The 25586-nt window shown below is 36.4% G+C and overlaps 1 protein-coding gene across 6 annotated transcripts in view; it reads left to right on the top strand.

The window, feature by feature from the left end:
* Window positions 1-23239, top strand: part of LOC115449086 (transcription factor EB) — a 90882-nt gene extending 67643 nt beyond the window's left edge. For 3 of the 6 annotated variants that reach the window (XM_030176803.2, XM_030176802.2, XM_030176804.2), the window contains exons 2-14: window positions 693-949; window positions 12455-12554; window positions 12852-12956; window positions 13351-13452; window positions 13833-13970; window positions 14722-14893; window positions 15434-15675; window positions 16753-16890; window positions 17377-17515; window positions 17900-18042; window positions 18707-18827; window positions 19353-19478; window positions 19862-23239. In XM_030176803.2, coding sequence (XP_030032663.2) covers window positions 894-949; window positions 12455-12554; window positions 12852-12956; window positions 13351-13452; window positions 13833-13970; window positions 14722-14893; window positions 15434-15675; window positions 16753-16890; window positions 17377-17515; window positions 17900-18042; window positions 18707-18827; window positions 19353-19478; window positions 19862-20025 — 1746 coding nt within the window. In that variant the 5' untranslated portion in view covers window positions 693-893 and the 3' untranslated portion in view covers window positions 20026-23239. The remainder of the gene's footprint in view (window positions 1-692; window positions 950-12454; window positions 12555-12851; window positions 12957-13350; window positions 13453-13832; window positions 13971-14721; window positions 14894-15433; window positions 15676-16752; window positions 16891-17376; window positions 17516-17899; window positions 18043-18706; window positions 18828-19352; window positions 19479-19861) is intronic. The other 3 variants (XM_037438612.1, XM_037438615.1, XM_037438624.1) reach the window with 3 other exon arrangements.
* The last annotated feature ends 2347 nt before the right edge of the window (window positions 23240-25586 follow it).

The following is a 25586-nucleotide window of genomic DNA, read 5'->3' on the forward strand; positions in this document are numbered from 1 at the left end:
TGTCGCATAATCCCACTACAGAAATGAGTCGGATTTGCATATTACACAAAAATACACTGCGTTTAAGCAATGTTTATATTAGCAAGTTCTTGCAGCGATATATTTGCGTGGTAACTTTCCAGATCCGTTTACTTTAGCGGTGATATTTCAATAATAATACTCATGCAACTTGCGCTAAGTCAAAACTAGCCAGAAGTTAAAAGCTCGCGCCTTGATTGGTAAAATTACGTACGGTAATCGACTTCTGTCTGAAACCTTGCTACAATTATTTTTAATTCGTAGATATATAAAACGCATAGTACCTTATTTCATATCTTTCTCATATAAAGAATAAAGCTGAACGCACAGTTTATAAAAATAATTAGAACTTAGCCGTCGACTTTACTAGAGGTTTTAACACGGTCCTAATTATAAGTTTCTAACTAATGAGTTTTGTAAACGAATGTCATTTATAACAATAAATAACAATATACTAGTTTTTATAACAATAAATAACAAAACAGGCAGTAATATTGAGGACTTCACTAACATGTTACAATGTATTACGAAATACGCAAAACAAACGCAATCGTGGAAATATTTAGTACTTTCGATAATTAAATATACTATCGATAACTCAAAGATAATAGTTAATCGGAATCGATGCTAAAATCCTTAATCCACGCATGTCTATAAACAAAATCGACTTCCAGATACGAGCGAGAAAGGACGTTGTTATCGTACCCAGCGTTGGTGGACTTGAGTGATGTGTACAGATAGTGTGAAATAAAGTGAGCATGTGTGTGAGGTGACGGAGGGACCGGCCATCTGGCTGTGGTGCTTCGGACGAAAACATTCCTCTATTAAAGATTCTTACCCAGGGCCCGACGGATAATCACAAGGATATATGCAAAATGACCAAGGGCCCTCGGAAAGTGAAACTAGTCATTGTAGTCAACAACAAGAAAGAGTGAGTATTCTGTTATTTATGGTAATTATAATGCTTCATAGGTCTAGTGATGTGGCCTTTCCTGGTCCTGGGTTCGATTTCCAGGGCAATATGTGAGTGTGTGAGTTTTCCAGGATTGCTTCTAGCATATGTATTCGTCGAGCGGAAATAAGCTTTAATCCTGTGTGCATTCTTTATTGTTTCTTATTCGAGAGTAGTCTATATCAAAGCATTTTTCTGCAACCAACTTTTATGTCCCCGATGGAAGGGCAACATAAAATTGAGACATAACTTTGTCTCAAACGTCACATTCCTTATGAATGGCCGGGAGTACAAACGGTAATTATGCAAATGTTATCTGGGCATCTAAATGAGCGCCAAGTACAAAACTAGCCGCATCCGGCCGACGACGCGATTCATATTTCTAAACAATGAAATATATAGAAATATATTAATACTTGTCCTTGTTTATTCATAAAAATAAACGTTTAATTTAAAAAAAAGAATAATATCGGGCCTGTATTTTAATATATTGTCCCACTATTGGGCACGGGCCTCCATTGCTGAGAAAATTTAGGCCTTAGTCCACGACGCTGGCCTAGTACAACATTGCTGGCTGACTTCATATGTGTATTTATTTATGCAATTTATACAGAGTCATTTTGATATTGCGTTTATAAATAAAACTACATATTCATTTCTGCCTTTGGTAAAATTGTACCAAAAGTTTTTCGCTAATTACCAAGATTTTTTCGTTTTTCTGACTCAAAGTGTAATGTTGCCGCTGCGACAAAGTCTCTTAGAGTAGTAATAGTGTCACTAGGGCGTGTATTTTTTATTATTGATATTTATTTTGTTCGAAACTGCACTTTTTTATTTGACATCTACGGTTCAAATAACCTATGGTAGAGATTTATTTTAAGGAAAAAGTAGTTTATTTAGTAATATAATGTAAAAATGACCCTGTATATATATACGGGCGGACTTCCACCCTTAGCCATTCGCCCAGTCAATATTAGAGTTGTGTAGTGATTAAATTTTGTTGTATACTGTAGACACTCCGAGCATTTTACATAAACGCGTTCAGACGTCCATACCAGATTTGAAGCTTGTCATAAGATTGACCTGGCCATAATATGCTCGATGCGCATCAATACCCAGAAACTTGGGCATAATGCAGACGCTGTGTATTAGTTATATTGTTGACATTGATTTCAGCAACTTCATCAATTAATAGCATAATATATTTTCTCGACATCTTGACGTCGAAGCATTTATATCCTAGGTGGAAGTGGAACGGACTGCCGAGACCAATTCCGGCAAGTTCAAAACCCAAGGACACGCACCTCTGACTTTTCTAAAGTTATATGTGTATTGTTTGTGAATTATCGCTTAGGGAAGGAAAACATTGTTGCAAATCTACATACCTACGCAGTACAGTCTGCAGACTTCGCGTAACCTTAGAAATTATGGAGTCGCATCACATAGGTCTCACATAGGCCAGCGTGGTCGAATAAGGCCTCTCAGTAGTAGAGGCGGCCCGTGCTCAGCAGTGGGCAAGTAAGTAAAAGTTGTATAATTGTAAAATTTAGGTAGATTGCAACTTTGACTTTACGGATGATTAACACTCAGCCGCAACCCCCCCCCCCCTTCCACGAAGGCTGCAATCTTCGAAACGTCGGGAGAAAATAAAAATATGAAATATAAAAAAATAGTTTCATTTTAATTTGCGACTATTTCTAAAGGCTAATCTCTGGAAGTACTGTCCCGATTTATAAAATCCTATCACTAATAGTAAACTACATAGTCCTGGGTGCTATAGGCTTTTAGAAAATAAAGATATCACGCGTGTGAAGCCGCGGGCAAAAACTATATCACATAAAGTCCAATGCGAGAACGAGTCGGAATAGAAGACAATACTGTCATATTTACACTAATAAAACCATGCATGTCAAATGGTCAGTCATCGATGGCCGACGCGGAAGTATGATGCCGTCCACTCTCACAATTCGACTGTCCTTGGCGGTAGGAAGAACATCATTTGCACGAAGGTCGGCGTGTGGTGTGGGTTATGAGAGGCAGCGATTGTGGGTGTGGTGCGAATGAGAGCGATTTGTTTAGTACGTTTATGTAGTTATATGACATAGTGTATTTTACCACTGTTTTTTTTATTGCTTTGAATGACGAGACGAGCTTGCCGTTCACCCGGTGGTAAGCGATACGACAATAGATACACCATCGAATGACTTAAATTACAAAGTATTGTTTGGTATTTCATTGCGCTCGCCATCTTGACACATGAGATGTTAAATCTTATTATTTCCAGTAGTTATACTGGCTACAATATCCTTCCAACCGGAATACAACAGTGACTACACACTGCTGCTTGGCGGCAGAAATAGACATTACGGTGGTACCTACCCAGGCGGGCTTTCACATATCACCAGTTATCTAAGACTCATTCTATTCAGACATTGATAAATTAAAATGAAAGGTCCATTAATTTTCCAATAATCGTTTCAGTATTTACAACAGTGTAAGACCAAAATTAACATGTAATAAAAATACAATTATGAAATTTCTTTCATTAATAGAAACTCTCAATTCTCGAACGGCTACCTTTTGTCCCGTCTCAAGCGTATTGAACCTCCAAAATAATTTTATGGTGCGGCATTAAAATTAGTATTACAAAGATGTTTTAGTATCGATTAAGTTTTATTATTTTATCAAGTCACTGTATATTAGGAGACAGCCTTCAAGATTATAGACATCTGCTACAACGTTACAGTTAGAGAAAAAAGGACGTATGTAAGTCGATTTGTATGCATACATAATCTTTGATTAGGGAAATGTTATAGCATTTGATAAGTGATAACAATATCAATGATTATACTCAATCAGTTACACGCTTGTAAAAGTTTCATTATAATCACTATTAAAATGAATTTTTATTATAACATTGTTTTTAAAAAAAATACAGCCTAATTGAGAACCGCCTCCTTTTCTCGAAGTCGGTTAATAAGGCTAATTGATAAATAAATGTATATTGTTAGCGTACAAGATAATATAATAATTGTGTCCCCACAGTGTATTATAGGATCGTGATATCACCATCTTGACCATTTTCAGCGGGTTCAATCCCTCTTTAGTACCTTTTTACATTAAAAAAAAACGCACATCAACTTTCAAACCACTCAAAACAAAACTCTTCTACGTCGCAATATTATCCAGAATCCTTCAACAGCCCTTACATCAACCACGCGTCACGGATCAAGTCAAATCATTGTTACACATGTCATCTACACCATCCGCCCCCGCCCCACACTTAAACCACACGCCAATGAACTGGTTAATTGCTATAACCGCCATGTGGGAACCATATCGTTCATAACTGCTATTAACTGCGAGCTATGTTGATATGCGGGCAACAGTGAAATCAATGATATTCGCAAGGTTGGCTAGAAATAATGAGCATTCTTTAGTTATAAATAGATATTGTTTGAGAAATTAAATTGTTATTTACAATAATTATAACAGACTCACGCCTTTTGTCCCTGAAAGGGTAGGCAGAGGCGCAACTGGTGTTTCCACTTTCGCCGTTTATTTCGTCCTATTGAGGCGAGTCTATCTAGTCTATCTGCTGATAGCTGATACAGAGTAGAAAAACCCAATATCACTGCCCTACCCGAAGGTCTAATCTGAGACCTCGACACTTCAATCGTACAGTAACACAACTACACCACTATGATAGCTTATATAATGAAATGCTGAAATGTAATCTGTCTACCCCTTCGCAGATAAAAGGCGTATGTGTTTGTTATTTTATAAGCTGATATGGTAAAATTTACTTAGCTTAATCTTAAGTATGATTATAATATTTTAGCATTGCAAAGTCCATGGCGGCGGATACTGCTTACCATCAGGCGAACCGCTCGAATGTTTGTCTACTAAGGTGATAAGAAAGGCTATCGCAGTATTTTTTAAAGTTCTAGTTGGATACATAATAGAACATTAAGCAAGCCTTCCTCGTCACGTCATTTAAGTAATTTATTTGCGAAAATTACTTTTTATTTATCTTTATTTCAAGAGCTTAGTTGGATTGTATTTATAATAAAGCATTAAGCAAGCCTTCCTTGTTTCGTCATCTAAGTCATCTATTTATAAAAAATACTTTTTATTTATCTTTATTAACGGAGCTTGATCGTAACTTCACGACCATGTCGTTTCATACTCCCGCTTTCACCAGTATTCACTCACTTTTCACTCAACATCAAGTAAAACACTTGATCGTTAACCAGCCTACGCTTTATAAATGCGGTACCACGCGCCCTGATAAATCAGTAAAGTCTAACAATAATAAACTATAAAATACTATGAAACAGCATTTTATAAAAACTGTGCGTACCATTAGTGTAATGAGAGGAAGCGATGATTTCCGCGTGCGAATCGCCGCGTCATCTGCCGGCAATCAAGGGCTGTAATCATCGACGTCATATTGTACGATGATTATCTTAGACCTGTAGGTCTAAAGCTGTAGCTTTTCCTGACGTATATAAGTTTCTTTGAAGGTATGGTAAAGTTACATTGCATCTGATGGTAAGTAGAGTAGTGATCCTGGCATAATATAAGTTGTTTTAGGACATGGTAAAATGAACCCATTGTATCTGATGGTAAGTGAAGTAGGGTCCAGGTAGCGACACCTTGTGATACCTTGCCGGTGGACACAATTATGCCGGCACTTGAAATCCAAATTTATCAATGTGTTATTAATATATTTATTTTGTGTCATTTTTTGGTTGTGGTAGGATATATTTTATATCCGCCCGTATGACGACTACTGTACACAAGGTGCTAAAACCCGCTATAGTGGCCCATATGTCGCATTCCGGGATCAGCCTATGTATATCCAGTTCCAACAGGCCGGCATAATTGTATCGACGGTCGAAGGATAATCATCGCTCGTCAGTCGACATTCTATTGGACCCCACTCCACTTAGCATCAGGTACAGCGTGGTCACTAAACCGAGCACGTAGAAATAAAAGTTTTTATGTGGCAGTCGATTACTTACATCAAGCGACCTTTTCCTGTTTGCTCTCTACTATAAAAATATTGATCATCTGTGATACAAGATAAAATTATCGGAAATTGCTACCGATCATAGTTAAAATAACGCTAAGACGCCATAAAGATTTCTGATAATCTTATACTTATGGACAAGCTATCTAAACAATAAAGATTAAAATCTTAAGTGTTAAATAAGTTATAAGGAAATGGGCAAGTCATTTTAACACCTAATCCCAATGATTAAGTATGACTAAGGCAGTTTTGTACAATATTTCTGTTTGATTATTTCGTTGCAGTTTCACTGTCCGACAATAGCGATAGGCCCATATAAGCCGATTCCTGCCAGCTCCCATTTATATAAAATTTCTGTAGAACCTTATTACCAGACAATTTGCAAACCGCATCTATGCATATTAGTACATATATGTTGTTCACTTTCAGAAAATTTCACCTATAGCCACTTCTGTCCGATGTTATAAATGCTTACTACTGGCAGTCTGAATGAATGAAATACTATTTCATACCACATACAGCAAATATGCAATATCAATCTTTGTAATAAGTCCCACAATACATCATATCGCTAAAAGTGGTGTTTTTCAGACAACCAGCACTAACATGGTATTTTAGTATGTTCGATTTTAACAATTATTCTATACGTTTCGGCAAATAATAAGAAAAATAACCTCTTTTATGTAACTAGCTATAAAATTGGTTAAGAAATGGGATATCAATTCCTATGTCAAATATTGCAACGTGTAAGAATCGGCGCGTGTAGCGTAATCGTTTCATCTCTTTCTTTCGCACGCATCGTAATTCCCCTGACGTCACAACGATATTAATGCGTCTCTTTTTCGTTTTTTGACATCAATCCCTTCTATCAGCTTTCAAAGGCTTATTGCATGTTGATTTTCATCCGAATTTACATCCCAATGGATTTCCATGACATATGGTATGGAGAGAGCTCCATTCTATCCCGAGAAAATACATAGCAGGACTTTTATCTCGGAAAACTCTTTTACGCAAGCGAAACTGCGTTCAAAAGCTAGTATATATATACCCATAAACCTAAAATATGTTACGACTTCACCATTAATATACTGAATCATATTACACAGAAATCGGTGGAAGTAAGCAGATAAATAATTAAGTACAAAGCCTTGGCGGTATTTCTAGCTTATCAAACATATTATCTCGAGATAGGAAAAACCCAGTTAGATATTTGACTTCCAGTTTTACGCCGTCAATCAAACTCCAGATGAGAGAATGACAAACGGTCTTATACTTTGTGAAATTTGTGTTGAGCCCTGGATTATGTGGGCGGTTCACCAAGGTAAAAGCCCAATATAAATTAAAGATCAGGTCAGCTCACTAAGTTAAAAGCCCAATTAGCCCTTAGGTAACATCGTAGTAACGGGGCTAGACAAAGCATTGTCTACAATACCGTGGAATATATTTACAATAGTTGAAACGAGCAAATTGCTTGTCTGATTGTATACAAGACAGAGAACATTAAATTTCAAATGCATCACGACACTCCTCTGCGCTGGTCATTTTGATTAGATGTTAAGTGAAATAGATAGGCGGACTGCATTTCAATTGCACTCCAACTGCAGATTTTCAGTTTGAATGCAGTTAGTACGACTGCACTCCGACAGCAGATTTCGAATGCAGTTAGTACCACAGCAATAAAAGCCCGATTACAGTCGGCGTGCAGATTACAGTTTGAGAGCTAGCTGCAATAGTCTATATATGTCTGTTTAGAGCCCAATTCGGTTACTAGACCAGTACACCCAATAATATTTGAATCATCTACGTTACTATATCCCCGTTACTATGCTAGTACTTCCAATAATTTGTCCAATTCACGTGTGACGTCGCGTGCGGCCTCGCGGCGCCGTTAACTTGGTTGTCACGCGACATCGTTATGACAACCGCAAACATTGTCGTGTTGCGTCATTTGTAGCCACGATAGTAAAAGTGAATCGGATTTTCTGATCTGTGACATAAATACTATCCCCCCTCCATTTCCTATTGAAGGGGAATAAGCTTACTAGGGTCCTTAGATAAGGTGCAAATCTTTCTATTATATTATTTTTATACAATCTTGTCTTTTTGACCACGTGGCCAAGTGACCACGCTGTACCTGATGGTAAGTGGAGTGGGGTCCAATAGAATGTCGACTGACGAGAGATGATTTTATTTTATTTTTATAAAATTAAGACGCAAAACAGATTACAATTAAAATTAAAGCTAATTATAAAATATACAAGCATAAAAACTAGACTGTATTCCTAAACATTGCGCCCTTATACTAGTTAATTACTTAAAGTTAAACTTAAACTTATGATTACTCCTCAACAGTCGACACAATTATGCTGCCCTGTTGGAACCGGATATACGCAAGCGGATGGCTATATGCGGATATAAAATATATCCTACCACCAGCAAAATCTGCTTCGCTCACGTAACTTGTCTCTAGGATTTCGATGGTTTACTATGTTATATTTGACGTGCAACTTTAATAATATACAACATGATTCGAAATATTTTTTAATAAAATTTCCAGTAATCTCGAAATACCAATAAAGTTGTTTATCATAGGTGTTAGCTTCGCCTGCGTGAAAAGCCTGTTCCTCTACAATAGTCCCGAAATCACTATAGCACTTAGCCCCACATGTACGACAAAGGCGACATTTATACATTATTTCCCATAGAAGCAAATTACCGTGATAAAAAATATCCTATATGTTAATCCAAGACACAGACTATCCGTGTGCCAAATTTCATCGAAATCCGTTCAGCTGTTCTTACGTTTACTTCTAACAAACATCCAAACATTATTATATAGTAAGATAATGGAGGAAGTAAAATTTTGAGCAATATATTCAACTGTCAGTGATTCGTACACATTCGGTACATTCTAAGACCTTATCTTTACCACCGTCATGGTTTTACGAGGACCATTATCCTTCCACATTTCCCCCATTGACGTATGTTTACAGCAGTAATTTGTAAGTTATGCAATGTATAATTTGACGATTGACGGTTTGACGCAATCATTGTCTGCGTAGATAAGACTATCTGTTTATTTTGACGATTTTAATCGTACTCGTATTAATTCAAAAGTATATGATGTTTGTATAGCAACGCAATAACCGCTGAATTTGCATGAAATTTGGGTTATCGTCACCCATAATTAAGTATTTATGATATAAGTGCATTTCCCTAATAAATGTCGCATTCAACCTTGAGGTAAAAAAAAGGATTTTAGGATTTCGATAAACTGACTTGTGCGCACACAACTGTTGCTTTATGTTTATAAGATAGTGATGTTAGCCCTCACATATACTTTACCTAACCCCTAATATACTTATAGGTACCGACCGAGTACATACGAAGCTGGTTGCACTTCTACCTACCCCTTAAGGGTAACGGCGTGATATGTCTTTGTGTGTGTTTTCCAATCTACCACCTAAAATGACACCATCATTTAACCTCAGCAAAACTTTCCAAACTCAAGTTATTCATCAACACTACCATTATTAATATTCTGCACGCGACGCGTTTCGCGATTTTCGGCGCACGCGCCCCCCATATTTAATTAATGACGAAATCTGTTCCCGTGGGGGTCAAACCCACAGTTAGGACGCGATGCACGTAACTCATTACAGGGATAGGTAGTGTTATCAGGGACGGTTTAACGGATTATTCATAAATTATATACTGGGTGCAAGACTTTTGACTGGTCCGTCTAGAAGTCTTTAGTGGAGGCCTATGTTCAACAGTGGAGTTCATATAGCTGATGATGATTTTTTAGGATATGCTGACGGATCCACGTGGATAAATTTTAGAAAGCAAGGTACTTGCTTACTTCCGAATAGCGACCACGGTACACAAGGTGTTAAAACCCGCCTTAGTGGCCCAAGTGTGTCGCGTTCTGAGATCAGCCTTTGCAGATCCAGTTCCAACAGGCATAATTGTGTCCACTGGTCAGGGATATTACCATTCCTTCATCGACACTAATTCCACACCGCTTACCATCAGGTGCAGTCGAGTAAATTTGTCATGCTTATGGTAAATAAACTCCATAATTAAGATAAAACTTACCCTAGTTAATCAGGGACAGTGTGAATTACGATTAGTATATTTGTGTCTTGCTGGGTAGGCGTACTGCATTGTCCGTTCCTGCCGTCAAGCAGTATAGTGCAAAAAAGGTGTCTTAGTCCAGAAATGTCTTTTGCTAGTGTACTTCTTGGTCAACGTGGGATTATCCCCCTGGGGCAATTCTTATTCGCTTGGTCTCTACACCGAATGCACGCCCTTGTACTATAAGGAGGGAGCAACGTAATAAATAGCGGACCTTGTTAAAGGTTTTATATATATTATATCACTTTAGCTGGCTGATATTGTAAACGTCATTGGAGTTTCCATAGCGATGGAAAATAACAAGAACAAAAATGGTGTAACGGTGATACATACGATGTAGCGTAAAACTCAACTTATAGTAAATAAAGTCTGCTCTGTTTATAAATTCTAAGGGCGTTATTACTCTGCAGTATAACCCATTCCTAACAGACCTCGCCTAACACCTTCCCCGAAATCCCTATTGTGAAACATATAGGTAACACATTTTGTCTCATTAGAAAAGGAAAAGAAAACATTAGAGTTTACATCTACTATTTTATATGGAGAAGTGCAGTATGGTATCAAATAATTCATCGTATTTCGAAGTTATATGTTTAGCTACTGTTTTCCCTTGTATCTTACTCATAATAACATTATTCATGTCGTAAAGTGCCGGCAAATTTATGAGGATACCCAAAATCCATTAATATCTCATTACAAAACGAAAGTAATCAAGACGTAAAAGTACATGCGCCGGGCGTCGAACCCGACTCGTTTTGCAAGTCTGCTCACTGCTGACACGTCATCCGTTAAACTAAATATATTTTTAAAAGGCATATGGTAAATTGTCATAAAAACCAAATAAGATCCTAAGATCCTTTTTAATACTAAGATCCTTTAAGTATTTCTAAAAACACTACCTAACTACTATAGCCCGATGCGATTTGCAATCCCACAAACCAGATACATCACAAGTTAGAACAGACACGATATATCGTACGACATTTTACGACTGGCCATTTTAATTTAAGAAGAACGAAACAAGTATTGTGGCATAGTGCATAGTTCGTATTTATTCTGTAAAATAAGGTTACGCAAGAATACAAAAGGCTGACGTTATAACTAAAATAATATTTATCAAGTGTGACGTATGAACTTCGTCATTCCGATTTGTCGTATCGTATAACGTATCTTAAATATGAGATAACTGTTATTTATCAATCAAACTATACGCCTTCATTCCCGAAAAGGTAGGTAAATCTGTAACCAGAGCACCAGTTTCACCATGTGTTTTCTGTACAATGATAGAATAGAGAGCGAGCCTATCGCCATATCGAACACAAATTCCAGACTCTGGGCTGATACTGAACCCAAAAGACCGGCTGCCAGACTTCAAGACAAGCTTATTTTGCGTAGATCGGACCACCAACAACTAAAATTTAAAAAGTTGTATATTTGTAAAATGTTGGTAGATATTTTAACTTTGCGGATAAACAACACCTCAGTCCCCCCCGTGACTATGAAGGCTGCAAAGTATTCGAAACGTCGCGTCGCGAGAAAACTAATAATATTAAAAGCGCGATAAAATCCGAAATATTGTTTAATTTCAATAATTAAAAGCCACGCAAAGCTCACCAACACTGTCAAAACACACCAGTCATCTCTCCCGTCCATCTGTATTCCTTGACAGCTGTTACTACGTGTGACAATCCGTCAGTTCCATTGAAGATAGTGGCCGCTCCGATGCGTGTGCGCAGTCCATACTAATGACGCTATTGTCTAACACCTACTGTTTTGTTTTGCTAATGTTTGGTGATACATGAATGGGCCGCGTGTTGTTTTATGTGTCAAATTAATTCGCTGTATGTCAGTAAAAGTTTTAGGCCTTTTTACGCTATGTAGCCTAGATTTTTTAGTCGATAAGTCCTATCTGCCAATGACGGTTTCGTTAAATTTTATTGTTTTAGAGATTATTCAAACATTTCTTTGTTATTTTGTTGATTACCAAAAATTTACGTAAGGTCAGGGTCCTTTATTCCGTCTAAAGGGGCTAATTCGTCTTTTTGAAATTACGGGCGTTTTAATTGTGCAATCAAAAAGACGAATATGCCTCTGTAGACGAATTAGGGCCCCCAGAATTTACTGTGAAAAATATTTCGAACGACAACCGACATCGCTGCAAGAGCGTCTTAAATCAAGCAAGGATTACTGAAATTCATCCTTGACCAAGTTGTACGATTTTAGCAACAATAACACATTGTATTCCAATCTAGTTCTCTATAAGATTCCAAATCTTGTACAAGGTTCTAACAGAGTACTTTTCCTTGTTACAGCCCGCCTACATTCAAGACGTTGACGCCGACGTCTCGCACACAGCTGAAGCAACAGTTGATGCGAGAGCATGCGCAGGAGCAGCTGCGTAGAGAATCACAGGTAAATAGAAATTCAACGAATAAGTTAGAGAGATCAGAAGTGCTTATGGATACCTAGATGGCTAAGGAAAAGTTAAGAAAGTAGATAAAGATATATTAATTTTCACATACCTTATGTGACTACAGTTACTCTCTGACTATAGCCTTTGTTGGTTTTCAAATTGCTTTTACACGCCCTGTGTGATGAATATAATTCGAATATAAATTGTACCTATAATAATTCAATCATCTTTTCGGATAGGATCTGATTTTCATTGAAAAATGTACGATGGTTAACATATTATCATGGTATTGTCAGGCACAGCAAGCCGGCCAGTTCAAAGATGAGGAGAAGAAGAAGTCAGCACCGGCGGAGGTGCCGCGGATCACGCCTCACGTGGATCTGCCGCCACAGGTGCTTCAGGTGAGGAACTTCAATATCCAGGACACATTGAAACTTCCATAAACTAAGATACAGAAAGAGGAATTCTAGCGTACATTGCAACCTCTTTCAACTAGGATTAGCAATTTAGAGTCTTCGAGATAGTACATGGAACAGAATAATGCATTTTATCAAGTTTTTATTAACCTAACTGTGTAGTTTATAGTATTGCAAACAACACATCAACTTTGTATAAAAGCAGATCATAAAAAAATTCATGCATAGAATAAAGTTTTACAAATTGCCATCGCAGCCACATTCTTAATTTAAATTTTAGAAAGATTTTGTAATCTTAAAGAGATATTACAACTACATAGTAATTTAGGAACACTAAACCCTGATGCCACCAAAATAAAGTCTATTATTAATGTTGCAGGTCAGAACAGTTCTGGAGAACCCCACCAGGTATCACGTGATACAGAAACAGAAGAGTCAGGTCCGGCAGTACCTCAGTGAGTCCTTCCAGCCACAGACACAGGTCAGTACCAGATCATCCTTGAAACTTTTTATTTATTTATTTACACTTTGTAAACATTAGGTATACATGCGGACTTGTAACATTGGCATGCTGTCAACTCTTCGTTCCTGATAAAATTTTACACAGTCAACTAAACGATACTGATTAAAATGAATGGATTGCATTTAAGTTAGGAAACTGGAAAATGGAATCTAGAAACTTGATCCTAAGAATAGCAGTCGGCAGTATTATTATTATACACTATTGACAAACTCTTAGTTTCTTCTCTCTGTCTAAATGATGGAAAATATAAATAACCAATAATTTCCTGATATGTAATTTTACTTACAAATAATATTTTGCAATATATTTTTTTTAAAATGACTATAAAATATGGCCAGGTGTCGTCGACGACGCGCGGCGCCCCGACCCAGTCGGCGCCGGAGCTGGGCGCGAAGCCGCCCGCCTCACCCGACCGCGCCTCGTCCTCCAGCCTGCTCAGTCCGGGCATATGCTCCGTGGGCACCACTAACTCTGAAGTACGTTTTTTTTATTGTTTTTAATGACGATAGAAAGTTGTCTATTAAATAGGATTTAACGATTAAACTAAGAATTACGATACACGAAATTTAATTGAAAGTGTAAGTACTTTTAAAAATAAACATTTTTACATATTATCGCGATGAGTAATAGAGACTACTTAAGTAATATTCTTACTTATAAGTAAATGTATTATATTTCTTATGAGAATAATGCTCTTTAAATCTAAACCTAAACGAAATATTATTAAGTGTTGGAAAAGAAAAAAAATATGCTATGATAGTCTCCAATATGGATTGATGTTGATAAAATTCAAAATATTCTAAAAAAAGTTGATTTTAAGGACCGTGTAGTGTGGAATTATTTTCCTAAGAAATGATACGGGCATCTATAATAATACGTTAAAATTCAATAAATCAATTGTTTATTAGTAAATACTTCAAAGTAACAGATATTCATGAAGTGTTAATTGTAATCGTTAAATGGGGAAACGTTATTATTCAGACGTTTCGTCATATTCATGAGAAACATTGGGTTTTTATTATTAAAATAATAACTATAATTGTAAACGACTCATACTCATATTCATTTGAATAAAATTTTAGTAAGTCCACTTTATTTCTCCTAAAATCTCATCTATTGTATTCTTTATGCATATTATTATTATGCCCCTGTACATCTGCATGACTGAATAATTAAACATTAAACTAGAAAAAATGAATTATACTAAATTGTCACGTATTTTTGCAGGCGGATGAGTTCCTAGAAGACATCCTGTCCCTGGACAGTGGGGCGGGTCCCCTGTCGTCGTCGGGCCCGCCGTCCGCCGCCAGCTCGGTGGCAGGGGACTGCGCGCTCCTCTCAGACGCGGACATGCACGCCCTCGCCAAAGACAGACAGAAGAAAGACAACCATAATATGAGTGAGTATTTGTAGTATAAATTAAATCCAGGTTAGATAAAGTGTCTAGATATTCTGGGCCAATTTCGATCTTATTGAATAGCAAAAGTTTGTTATTTGCCGTGACAATGATTAATGCTGATTTTGTACTTCGAAAAAAGAAAATATTGGTTCAAGAAGACCTTCATTGAACCCATCAATAAGTAAAGTAAATGAATTTCTTATTTTGTCCTAATAAGTCAACACAAGTGAAGTGAGCCACAAAAGTAGGTGAAGAAATTCAAAACGCTTCTACAAATTAATTTAAATCGAAATATTATTTTTTCTTTGTCTGATATAAAGTTAAGTCTTTGAAGTTTATTTTATTGAAGAAAATAAAAAAAAAATTCTACCTAATTTTATGGCTAACTGTACATAAAAGGGCAGCGGGCCTACACAATCCAGGGAAGTAGGGGCAACTGAATCTTCCCCTGCGTCCCCTGGGTACGCTTATGGTAATGGTCTATTACCAAACAATTGCGCTCCATCCACCCATCTTTAAAATCTCACACTTCCATTCCAGTCGAACGCCGTCGAAGATTTAATATAAACGACCGCATCAAAGAGCTCGGGACCCTCCTTCCGAAGACCAACGACCCGTTCTACGAGGTCATCCGAGACGTCAGGCCCAACAAGGGCACCATCCTGAAGAGCAGTGTGGACTACATCAAGTGCCTGCGCGATGAGGTCAACAGGCTCAAACAGAGCGAGCAGAGACGGAAGCAAATCGAACTGCATAACAGAAAACTAATGCTTAGGATACAGGTTCGTGGTTCATAGATGGCGTTAGCAGTTATAGATTTTAGGTTAGCAAATTAAGAGGTGTGTCATAGGAATAATCAGCACAGAGGCTGTATAAGTTGAAGAATAGGGGAGTGTGAGGATTTCAGGCATTTTAATCGTATTAATAAGTGGAATGCTGCCACTTTAAGAATTTATTTAGTAATATAACCTATTCATAATTCAAGTATTAAACAAATCTTTGTCATAGTTCTATTTATAGAAGTTTTGCCGTAAATGATGCTATAAAACTTATTGGAAGACTATCGCATGAATGATAAAAGATTCATGCATATAAAATTTACAAAACATATGACAGCGTATAGCAAACAGATAAAAATATATCAGAGATATATCTATTCAAGGCGCCATGTTGAAAAAATTATCATTCAAGTTTTTTCAATTGTTAAATTTAGATGTGATGCATAGATAAGATTATCACTATCCTCCAACGATTTTTATCATTGAGAAATAGACACTTAAATTATTTTTCTTACGCTTCATCTATGTTCAAAGATTAGATTTCGTCGGAGTTTTTCTCAACTATTGTAAAGTTTTTTTTAAATTGCATCATTTGTATTCTTCAAGTCATCAATGCTTGTAAAATGGTATCAAGTGGGAATATAAGTGATCTTTCAACGTCAATTGTATAATATTCTTTGTCAAAATAATCTCTGTCGGTAGATTGATTATAGTTATGCATTAATACGCGCAATTGGATATTAAATATTGCTTTTACATATTTAGTTCGGTGCACCGTATTTTCATCTTTCTTTACAGTGATTGGTTTGAAGATAATTGTAGAATTTAATAAAAGATATTAGTTTGTTATGATACTTTATATTTAATGATACCCGCTGATGATGAGGATGAATTGATACTGGTTAAAATATAATAAATCGATACAAAATGCAGTTTTAGTACACGCGACGCGGTGGCATGGTGGCGCTAATTACATAAAATGGCTAAATACACACGCGATGCGCAAAATGCTGATTAAATAAAATGAGTGAATATAATGTAGGGCGTTAGTCTGTATAGTAATAGTTGTAATGTTTGCAGGAATTAGAGCGGCTAGCGCGGGTGCACGGGCTGCCGGTGTCGTCCAGTGAGAGCGGCTGGTCCTCCCCCCACACGGACGATTCAGGAGTGGAGTCCGCGGGACCGGACCCACCCCCCGAACCGCCAAGGACGCAACCGGTATAGCATTTATATCATTTTAAAAGGAGGTACACTAGGTGGATAAAAATACAGACTAAGTAGATTTGTGTTTCGGTGCGACTGCTGTCCCAAGGTCTGCTGATTCGATCCCTAGGACGAGTAAAATGACATTTAATTTTTTGCCAAGAATTAGTTCAGAATCTGAAATTTGTAGCCAATAAGGTGTTAGGTTCCACGCCTATCACATCATGGAAAAAATACATATAGCAAAAAGTAGACGCACTAGTTGCGCCTCTGCTTAAAAAACCTAAAAAGATGGAAACGCGTTGTGTTGTGTGTTAAGACAGTGACACAGAATCATTGTGTTTCGAACATCTTCGAGACTGTTGGAAGGACATTCATTTGCCTCTTTCACCCCGGATTTTGGATGAGACTTTAATAGACTCTTATAATAACAAAATGTTAAATCATACAGTCGTTTATAAACATATTTATAACTGTATATAATAATTGTGTGTTCTGCAGGAGGTAGTGTTGCCGAAATCGGAGCCGGCGCCGATGATGGAACTGGGCGAACCGCCGCCCGACTTGTTGCGCGACATGCCGCCCGACATGCCCACAGACATACCTTCCGCAGAGTGCCTCTCCGCATTAGACGCTCTCGGTAAATATGCGCTTGCTTTGTTACACTTTACTGCCCCACTCTAAAATATGTATTGAACCATGTGACTAAATAATATATGTTCTACGACTATTTTAATGTTTCTTCGACTTTTCAAAGCAGCTCTAATACCCAAAGCACACACTTCTGACTTTTCCGTGCGCACACGTTTGCTTTAAAGATGGAAGAAAACGTGGCTAGGAAATCTAAAAATTCTACATTATTTCAAAGGTATATGAAGTTTGTCAACTCCTCCTAACATGATAGACTAAGGCCTAAACCCACTCATTAGTAAAAAAGTCCGTGCCCTGCAGTGGGATATATCGCAGTAATATATTGTATGTTTCGTCACACGTTGTTGCAACAATCGCCTTATGTAAATTGAAGGTGCCATTCGCGTTGCAGACGGGCTGAAGCTGGGCTCGTGCTCGCCGCTGAGTCGCGACGAGGGACTCTCACTCGGCTGCCTCGAGCCCGACCTGTGTCTGGACCCCGTGCCCGACAACCTCTTCAGTCATAAGGATATCAAGGTATATAGATTTGTGTGACTATCATTATGACGTCTTACATATGAGACATCAAAAAGTATTTGCTAGTTAATAAAAAGCTTAAACGCTTTATTTCTACCCACAAACAGTGGTAACCGCGCTGATTTTTTTGAATTTACCAAATAATTTCTCTAGGCAAATAATTTCACACATTGTCATATTTCATTATTTTCACAATTTTTAACTCTACGCTACTTATAATTGTCATACTTATAAATCAGGGGTGGCCAACCGGTCGATTGCCATCGACTGGTCGATCGCGACATCAAGTCCAGTCAATCGTGGCAAGGCTAAAATATAAATACGTAGAACAGACCGCGCAACATACCTAATCACTAACTGCTGCACGCATCGACTTGTATCATTTTTTAATCAAAATAATAATAAACTGTGTACTGAACTATGTTGTTTGATTTAAGATTTCAAGATGTATGTAGCTTGGTAGATCGCACAGAGTATCATCAGTGAAAAGTAGATCTTGGGTCTTACCAAGTTGGCCACCCCTGCTATAAATAATTTAAACCCCACATATTTTGAAATTTAAAAAGTTACGCATCAAATAACTGAAATGTTGCATGACTATTTTCATCACATATAATTAATAAACTAATTATTATATTGTTATACAAGTAATTAACACGTGCAGTTGTTCCAGATGCGGCTGTCGCCGACGCCGGGGCTGCTGGGCGAGGAGGGCAGCGCCGTGCTCAACCTCGCGCAGATAGAGGACCTCATGGACGACGACTCCCACAACCCAGTCACATCAGGTATGTCGGGAAAAAACTTTAAAAAATACGATAATATTTCCTATAAAGTTTTCTCGGTGTCGATAAAATTCGATTCGGATTAGCCATTTCGGAGATTAACCCAGATCTTTTTTATGAAAAACATTGCACAGAAAAAGTCGTATACTTCCAAAAAATTGTCTAATATTTCCTGTAAAGTTTCTACGTGTCGATAAAATTCGATTCGGATAAGCCATTTCGGAATTCCCAGATCTGTTTTTATGAAAAACAATGCCCTGAAAAAGTAATATAATCACGATACACGCTTAAATTTAAATTATTTTATTTACACTAATTTAGATTATTAGATCCATATACATCCATATACATACATATCCAGATACATGTATAATTAACAGTGGTCTTTAATGCCGGTCATGTTCAGAGAGTTGTTTATTTTATTACATTAGCTCGTACTTATCATTTACGTAGTAATTTTAGTAACTATCCGGTTCGAAGGATCATTTATTATAACTTGTATTCTAATATATTAATTCCGTGTATCAGGCGACCCGATGCTGTGTTCCTCGCCCACGTCGCAGCTGTGCCTGAGCGACGTGGTGGCGGACGCGGCCGACCGCAACATCTCCGCGATGCTGCATGATGATGGCAACTCCTTCCCACATGCTACCGGTATGGACTCAGAATTATCTTTATTATACTTATCTATCCCTTAGTGATGGACTTAACATAAGGATTGTGGGTCATTATCTTTCGACAGTTCATAGAAAATTATTGAAAAAGAAACGACCACCTGTGGCAGTCTTAAACTAAAAACTCACTGCACGATCGGCCACATACCAAAATTAAATGTTCTCAAATCAGGAAAATAATTGTATTAGAAAACTCCACGATATGAACAAAGTTATGAACACAGGACGATATCTATCATCGGATATCTTTTAATTTATGACCAATATTGTTTATTATTGTAAACTTTATACTTTGATATTATTTAACAATGAACCTTTTTAAGAAATCTTTTATACCAACAAATAACAATCGCTCGCCCCCAGGGTCGTCGCTCATGTCGGACTCGGCCATGGGCCTGGGCGGGCTGTCGGCGCTGACGGAGGGCTGCCTGCCGAGCCTGCTGCTGGGCGGCCCGCACCACCACGCGCCGCACTCGCCGCACTCGCACCCGCGCCAGCACTGCTTCGACATGGACCTCGGCGCCTAGCGCCATCTGTTAACCAAACGCCGAACTAGAGCGATGAATCTACGCGGCAGGTGCGACTAGCGACATCTAGCGACGGACAGTGTACGCGGCACGTGGTTGAAATTATTATTGTTGAATTTATAATTATTATCGAGTGAATTTTTGTTGTTGCAGATTTTTTATTATAAAAATATTTCGCAGCTATGTCTAATATGTATGAAAAGACGTAATTATTTATTTCTCCGCCCACCAGAACAGATATTTACGTAAATAAATTCGTGTAATATTAATAAAAAAAATCAAAGACATTCTCAGTAACGAATTCAGTGGGGGGCTGTGGGGTGTTTACCTCTCACTCCTATATTGTAGTTTGGGTCTAATGCTCTTAGAAATTTTATCGACCAAGTTTCCAAGATTTTAAAGCTTTCCTTCAGTTATAAGATTTTTTAATTGTTATAAGAATTATTTACTAAATAGTCTCGAATGCTTAAACGCACTTGAAAATAACGAAACTAAACTACTTTAGTTTTAAAAAAAATGCTGTTAAATTACTATTCACTTTACTTCACTACTATATTTCGAATCTCTTAATCTGTAGATTATTTATTTCAGTTAAAAGCTATTCATTGTTATTCATAGCATATTTCATATCTCATGAAGGTAATAAAGTAAAAAGTAAATTTTAAAAAAGGACATATAGAACCCAAACTACATTATCAAAAGTCTTCCATAAAATGTTTAAAAAGCAATATTAATATAATTATATAAATAAATACTCGACGAAAAAAATATAATATTATTATACAAATATTTTTATCTTTTTTGGGTTTCAAATTGATATTTACGACTGTTATGTTTGATGAAATCATTATATAATGATTGTAGTACGCCCCTTGACGTTTAAGAAAAAAGGTATACATACAGTAATTGACAATCATTGACTACCGGAGCTCTGATAACGTGCTATCACGTTCATTTTAAATATTTTTTGTTATTTATAACTTCCGTCTTGCTATGGGCCGGACTCTGGACAGTTGTGTGTGGTCAAATTACATAATCATTAAAGCCATACAAATGATAAAATTGAACCAAAGAATTTATTTCACATGCAGTTTACAATTCGACAAAATTCTGTACATAGTATGAAGCCCAGCGTGGAAACGTTGCGACATATATCTTTCCACTATATCCTTAGTTGGAACGTGATGTTAAAGTTACCGATTTTATTATTGTTATCTAGTTAGTTTTAAAGAAAAAAACAGAATGTATGTGCCAATTTAACGAATTTGGCTTTTGGCATTAATTTAATTTTATATTTTTATGTTTTAGTAACTATACTTATATAGTGCTTCAGTTAAAAATAAATTCAATGAATAACACTGTTAATGATTGATTATAATAAACCACAATTAAAGATTCGCCAAAAAATAATGAAATCTTTTACGAGTTGCTTAACTCTAAAATAAAAGGAAGTGGAAAATACACTTACCAATGGCAATTCCAATGCTGATTCTCTTGAATCAGTGTTGCCAGATCCCGGGCTATAACTTGTGATATTAAGCACAATATGTTGACATCACTGACTAAAAAGTATTAGGTGCATGGTGCTCTTATTTTGAGACGTTTTAGATGATATTAAATTGTTGATTAGTAGCTAAATATTTATATTTGGATACACTATACCATACGATTTTAAAAGACAGGCGCGAATTTGGATCCTGTATAGGGGTCGTGACCCCCTCGTCTCATAACATTTTTAAGTACCTCATGCATCAACACGGCTACTTTTTTATTACAGCTATTATTTTTAAGTGTATATTATAATATTAAGGAGTTGATGCTCAATTTAAGGATGCTTAATTCGCGCCTGTGTACAGCAAATAGCAAGTCTATTCAAATGATTTGAGCTTTTGTAAATATTATTGTATAGGTTTTAACTCTTCCATAAACTCTTGGGCATCATATTTAAATTGTGACTTATGCAATTACTTAAAGAGCTCTTTTTTCCACTTGTCAAACATTTCTATAATTAAAAGTTGAATCAATATCGTGTCATATGTCAGAAGCTAAGTCAAAATCATAGAGCCCAAGATTTTATAAGGAAAAAGTTAAAACTCAATGTAGGACCACGCAAGAATTACAGAGATAATAATGTGATACAAAAAGTTATATATTTTTAGACGATATTTATTATGATAGTTATAGATATAATTATTTTTTGTATATACATATTATAAGTTTAAATCACGAAGTGCCTTCGCTTTGTAGTAAAATATAGTTGAATTCTCGCTTATACATTTCGTGTAAATATTTCTTTTTGGTTTTTTTCTTAAAAACCTAACACTGGTTATGACCGTCACGTGCATTGTTAAGTTTTCGGGATGAATTTATATTATCGATGAATTAACATTACTTTTTTATGTAAAAACATCTGTGCTATGTAATTAAAAAGGTAGCAAACCCTTAAATCAAGTAAAAAATAGGACTTAATAATTGGCAATAAAGTTAATAACATAATGTCATAAAATATTTTTACAATAAATATTAAATACTTGTAGTGTTTGCTACCTCTTCTCAATGTTATATTCTAAAAAATATATTTCTTACCTCTGACTATAAAATTGATCCAAATATATGTAAGACAGGGGCGTCGTTATCATGGCATTATGGGGCTACTTGACCCCCCACAGTATGACTTAATATTATTATTATATTACACCCGCGCTTTAACGACGCCGCTGTTCCCCGGACTTGAACCTTTTCAAACTAACGGAAACGTTACAAACACCAGCGAACAAACATACGTATTGAATATTATGTATACTTTAGATTGTAAGAAACAGTGAGCCTTGCAATAAATTTTATTTTAAATATTGTTTAATATTAAAGAAACGAATCGTTTTGTTATTATTATATTTAAGTGGGTGTGTGTGATTTTCGCTCCATTTTAACATCACAGTATTGTTTTGTAACATATTTTGATTCCCAAAATCACTGTCTATAAACAAGTATAGCACGTTGTATTGGCATTATCTTTTCAAAGGACATGTTAATTATAAACTAAGTATTCAATATACCGACGTAAATTAATTTTTATATTCGAAGGCATCAAGGAGCGAAAACAAGCGCATTGAGTGCGATGAATGTAAGAAATTTTTATTTAATAATGTATGAGATTAAAATAAAAAATGTTGAAGTACAAAACGTGAATAACAAGTGAATTTACGAGAATAAACATTCGACTTTCATTATCCTGTTGCTTTAACATGAACATAATATTGTATTTATCAATTATTAACAAAGTGCTAAGTACTCAAAAATGGCTTACCCTACAGTCGCCACTTTAAGATCGGCCTGGTTTTGACAAGAGTATTAACTAACTTGATGGTAAATGATCAGTAATTCAAGGCCCCACGTTACCACTTTGTTTAAGACATATGGGTACATACATTGCAACATTTTTATAAGAAATATGTGTTGAAACCTTTGCAAATTTCTTTGACTACAGTAAACAGAACTTTAAGTCATTTTAAATCGAACAATGTAAAGATTAGAAATATTAACCTCAGTTAGCTGAGAACATGTGTAAAGTTAAAAATAAATTATACGAGTGCACTTCCACAAGAATCAACAATGAGAACATGAGCAAATATACTTAGGCGAAGGGAAATTATAATTTGATAGTAAAAAGAGATAAAAGAAAAGACAACGTTTTGCTTTAAATAACAATATTCAATGATAGGTAATTATACTAAACTTTAACGAAATTAAGAGCAAAGTGCTGAGTGACATTTTACTATCCTATATCCAGAACATCGCTTTACAATGACTTAAATGTAATAAAGAATAGAAAAGTCAAAATTCTGTGTCTTAAGATTACTTTCTTTTTCCATAAATTACATAAAATTTCCGTAGAATATTTTAACCCCATCTAAAATATTGAGTACGCGTAAAAAAGAATATATTTTTTAAGCTCTATACTACAAAACAAATTATAAAACTAAATATGATTATATTTTTTGAAGGCAAAATTGCAGCTGCAATCTCCATAACAAAACGCAAATTGCAACAAGATATCCCACAGTGCCCCAGTTCCGAAATAATCAATAACTTTGACCATGCAAAAATAATTCAAATGTCGCTTGCATAAAAACTATGGTTAATTGTGTCGCATGCAGGAATAATGCGATCGGACCTGCGCGTGCTACCCCTCAAAAATGTATTTGGTGAATTATTTTTATTCATTCTTTGGCAACAATGAACCGTTTCAAATTTCGAACGAAATTTGCGTTTTTGCATAAAATGGCAACGCTGGGCGGCGCGTGCGCAGGCCCATTAACATTTCCGGTGGCCATGCTGACAGTTTCTTCGAGACTTTATAGGTAATAAAACTGCAGTTACTAAATGTACTTTTTGATGCACATTATGCATCTAAATGGGAAAACAGTTAAGAAAAGTACGATCATCTACATTTGTGACGGAATTCCCCATTTTTACGACATTACGACATGTGCAAAATTGTGAATGAAAGTTTTGAACCATTAAGAAAATACTATGAGGAAAAAACAAACCTGAAACCACAGAGCAACCGCGGCTCCGTACCGTCTCGTCCTTCGGGGAAACAACTTCAAATAATACTTCGCAAAACAATTTGATTCATTGTTTATATAACTACCTAGTCTTGCCATAAATATTGTAATAAAGAAAAAAGAAAATTGTTAACTGCAAATAACATTTATTACTTTTACAGTGTGTCAGTTTAATACATAAATATAAAACAATTAAAAATATAAAAAGCTTATTCGAAGTGGTCTCCATTGGCTGCAATACAGTCCTTTAAACGATGAGGCCAGTTATCAATAGAAGCACGCACTCTTTCCATGGGAAAATTCTTCACTGCCAATCGTATAGATTGTTTTAGGGACTCCAAATTATCATGGCGTTTAGAGCAAGCTGTACTCTCTAAAACTGACCACAAATCATAATCCAGCGGATTAAGATCGGGACTAGACGACGGCCAGTCTTCAGCTCTGATGAAGTCCGAAACGTTCGATTCCAACCAAGACTGCGTGGACCGAGCTTTATGACCCGGCGCCGAGTCTTGCTGGAAGGACCATACTTGGTTATTGAACATGGTGATGTTAAGGGGCTTAACTACCTTCTCAAGAATGGTATCTTGATACACTTGTGCCGATGTTTTGATACCTTTTCACAAAAATATGGCTCAGTCACTCCTTCATAGCTAACACCCCACCAAACCATCACTGAAGTCGGATAATGTCCACGTTGCACTCTGTCGACTAATTGGGAAGCTTCCTTAGAGCTTTGAGCATAAATACGGTCATTTTGTTTGTTAAAATGTTGCTCAATTGTAAAAATTTTCTCATCCGTAAACAAAATTTTTCTGTGACCTCCCTTTGCGTACCGCTTCAGTAGTTGTTTCGATTTTACCACCCTATTCTTCTTTAAATTATCAGTTAAGAAATGGCCAGTGCGTCTCTTATAGGCTGCAAGTCCTAAGTCATCTTTTAAAATACGCGACATGGTTCTAGGTGCTATCTTCATTTCCCGAGATAAAATCT

The sequence above is a fragment of the Manduca sexta genome, chromosome 3 (genome assembly GCF_014839805.1).
Source record: "Manduca sexta isolate Smith_Timp_Sample1 chromosome 3, JHU_Msex_v1.0, whole genome shotgun sequence".
Classification (NCBI taxonomy): domain Eukaryota; kingdom Metazoa; phylum Arthropoda; class Insecta; order Lepidoptera; family Sphingidae; genus Manduca; species Manduca sexta.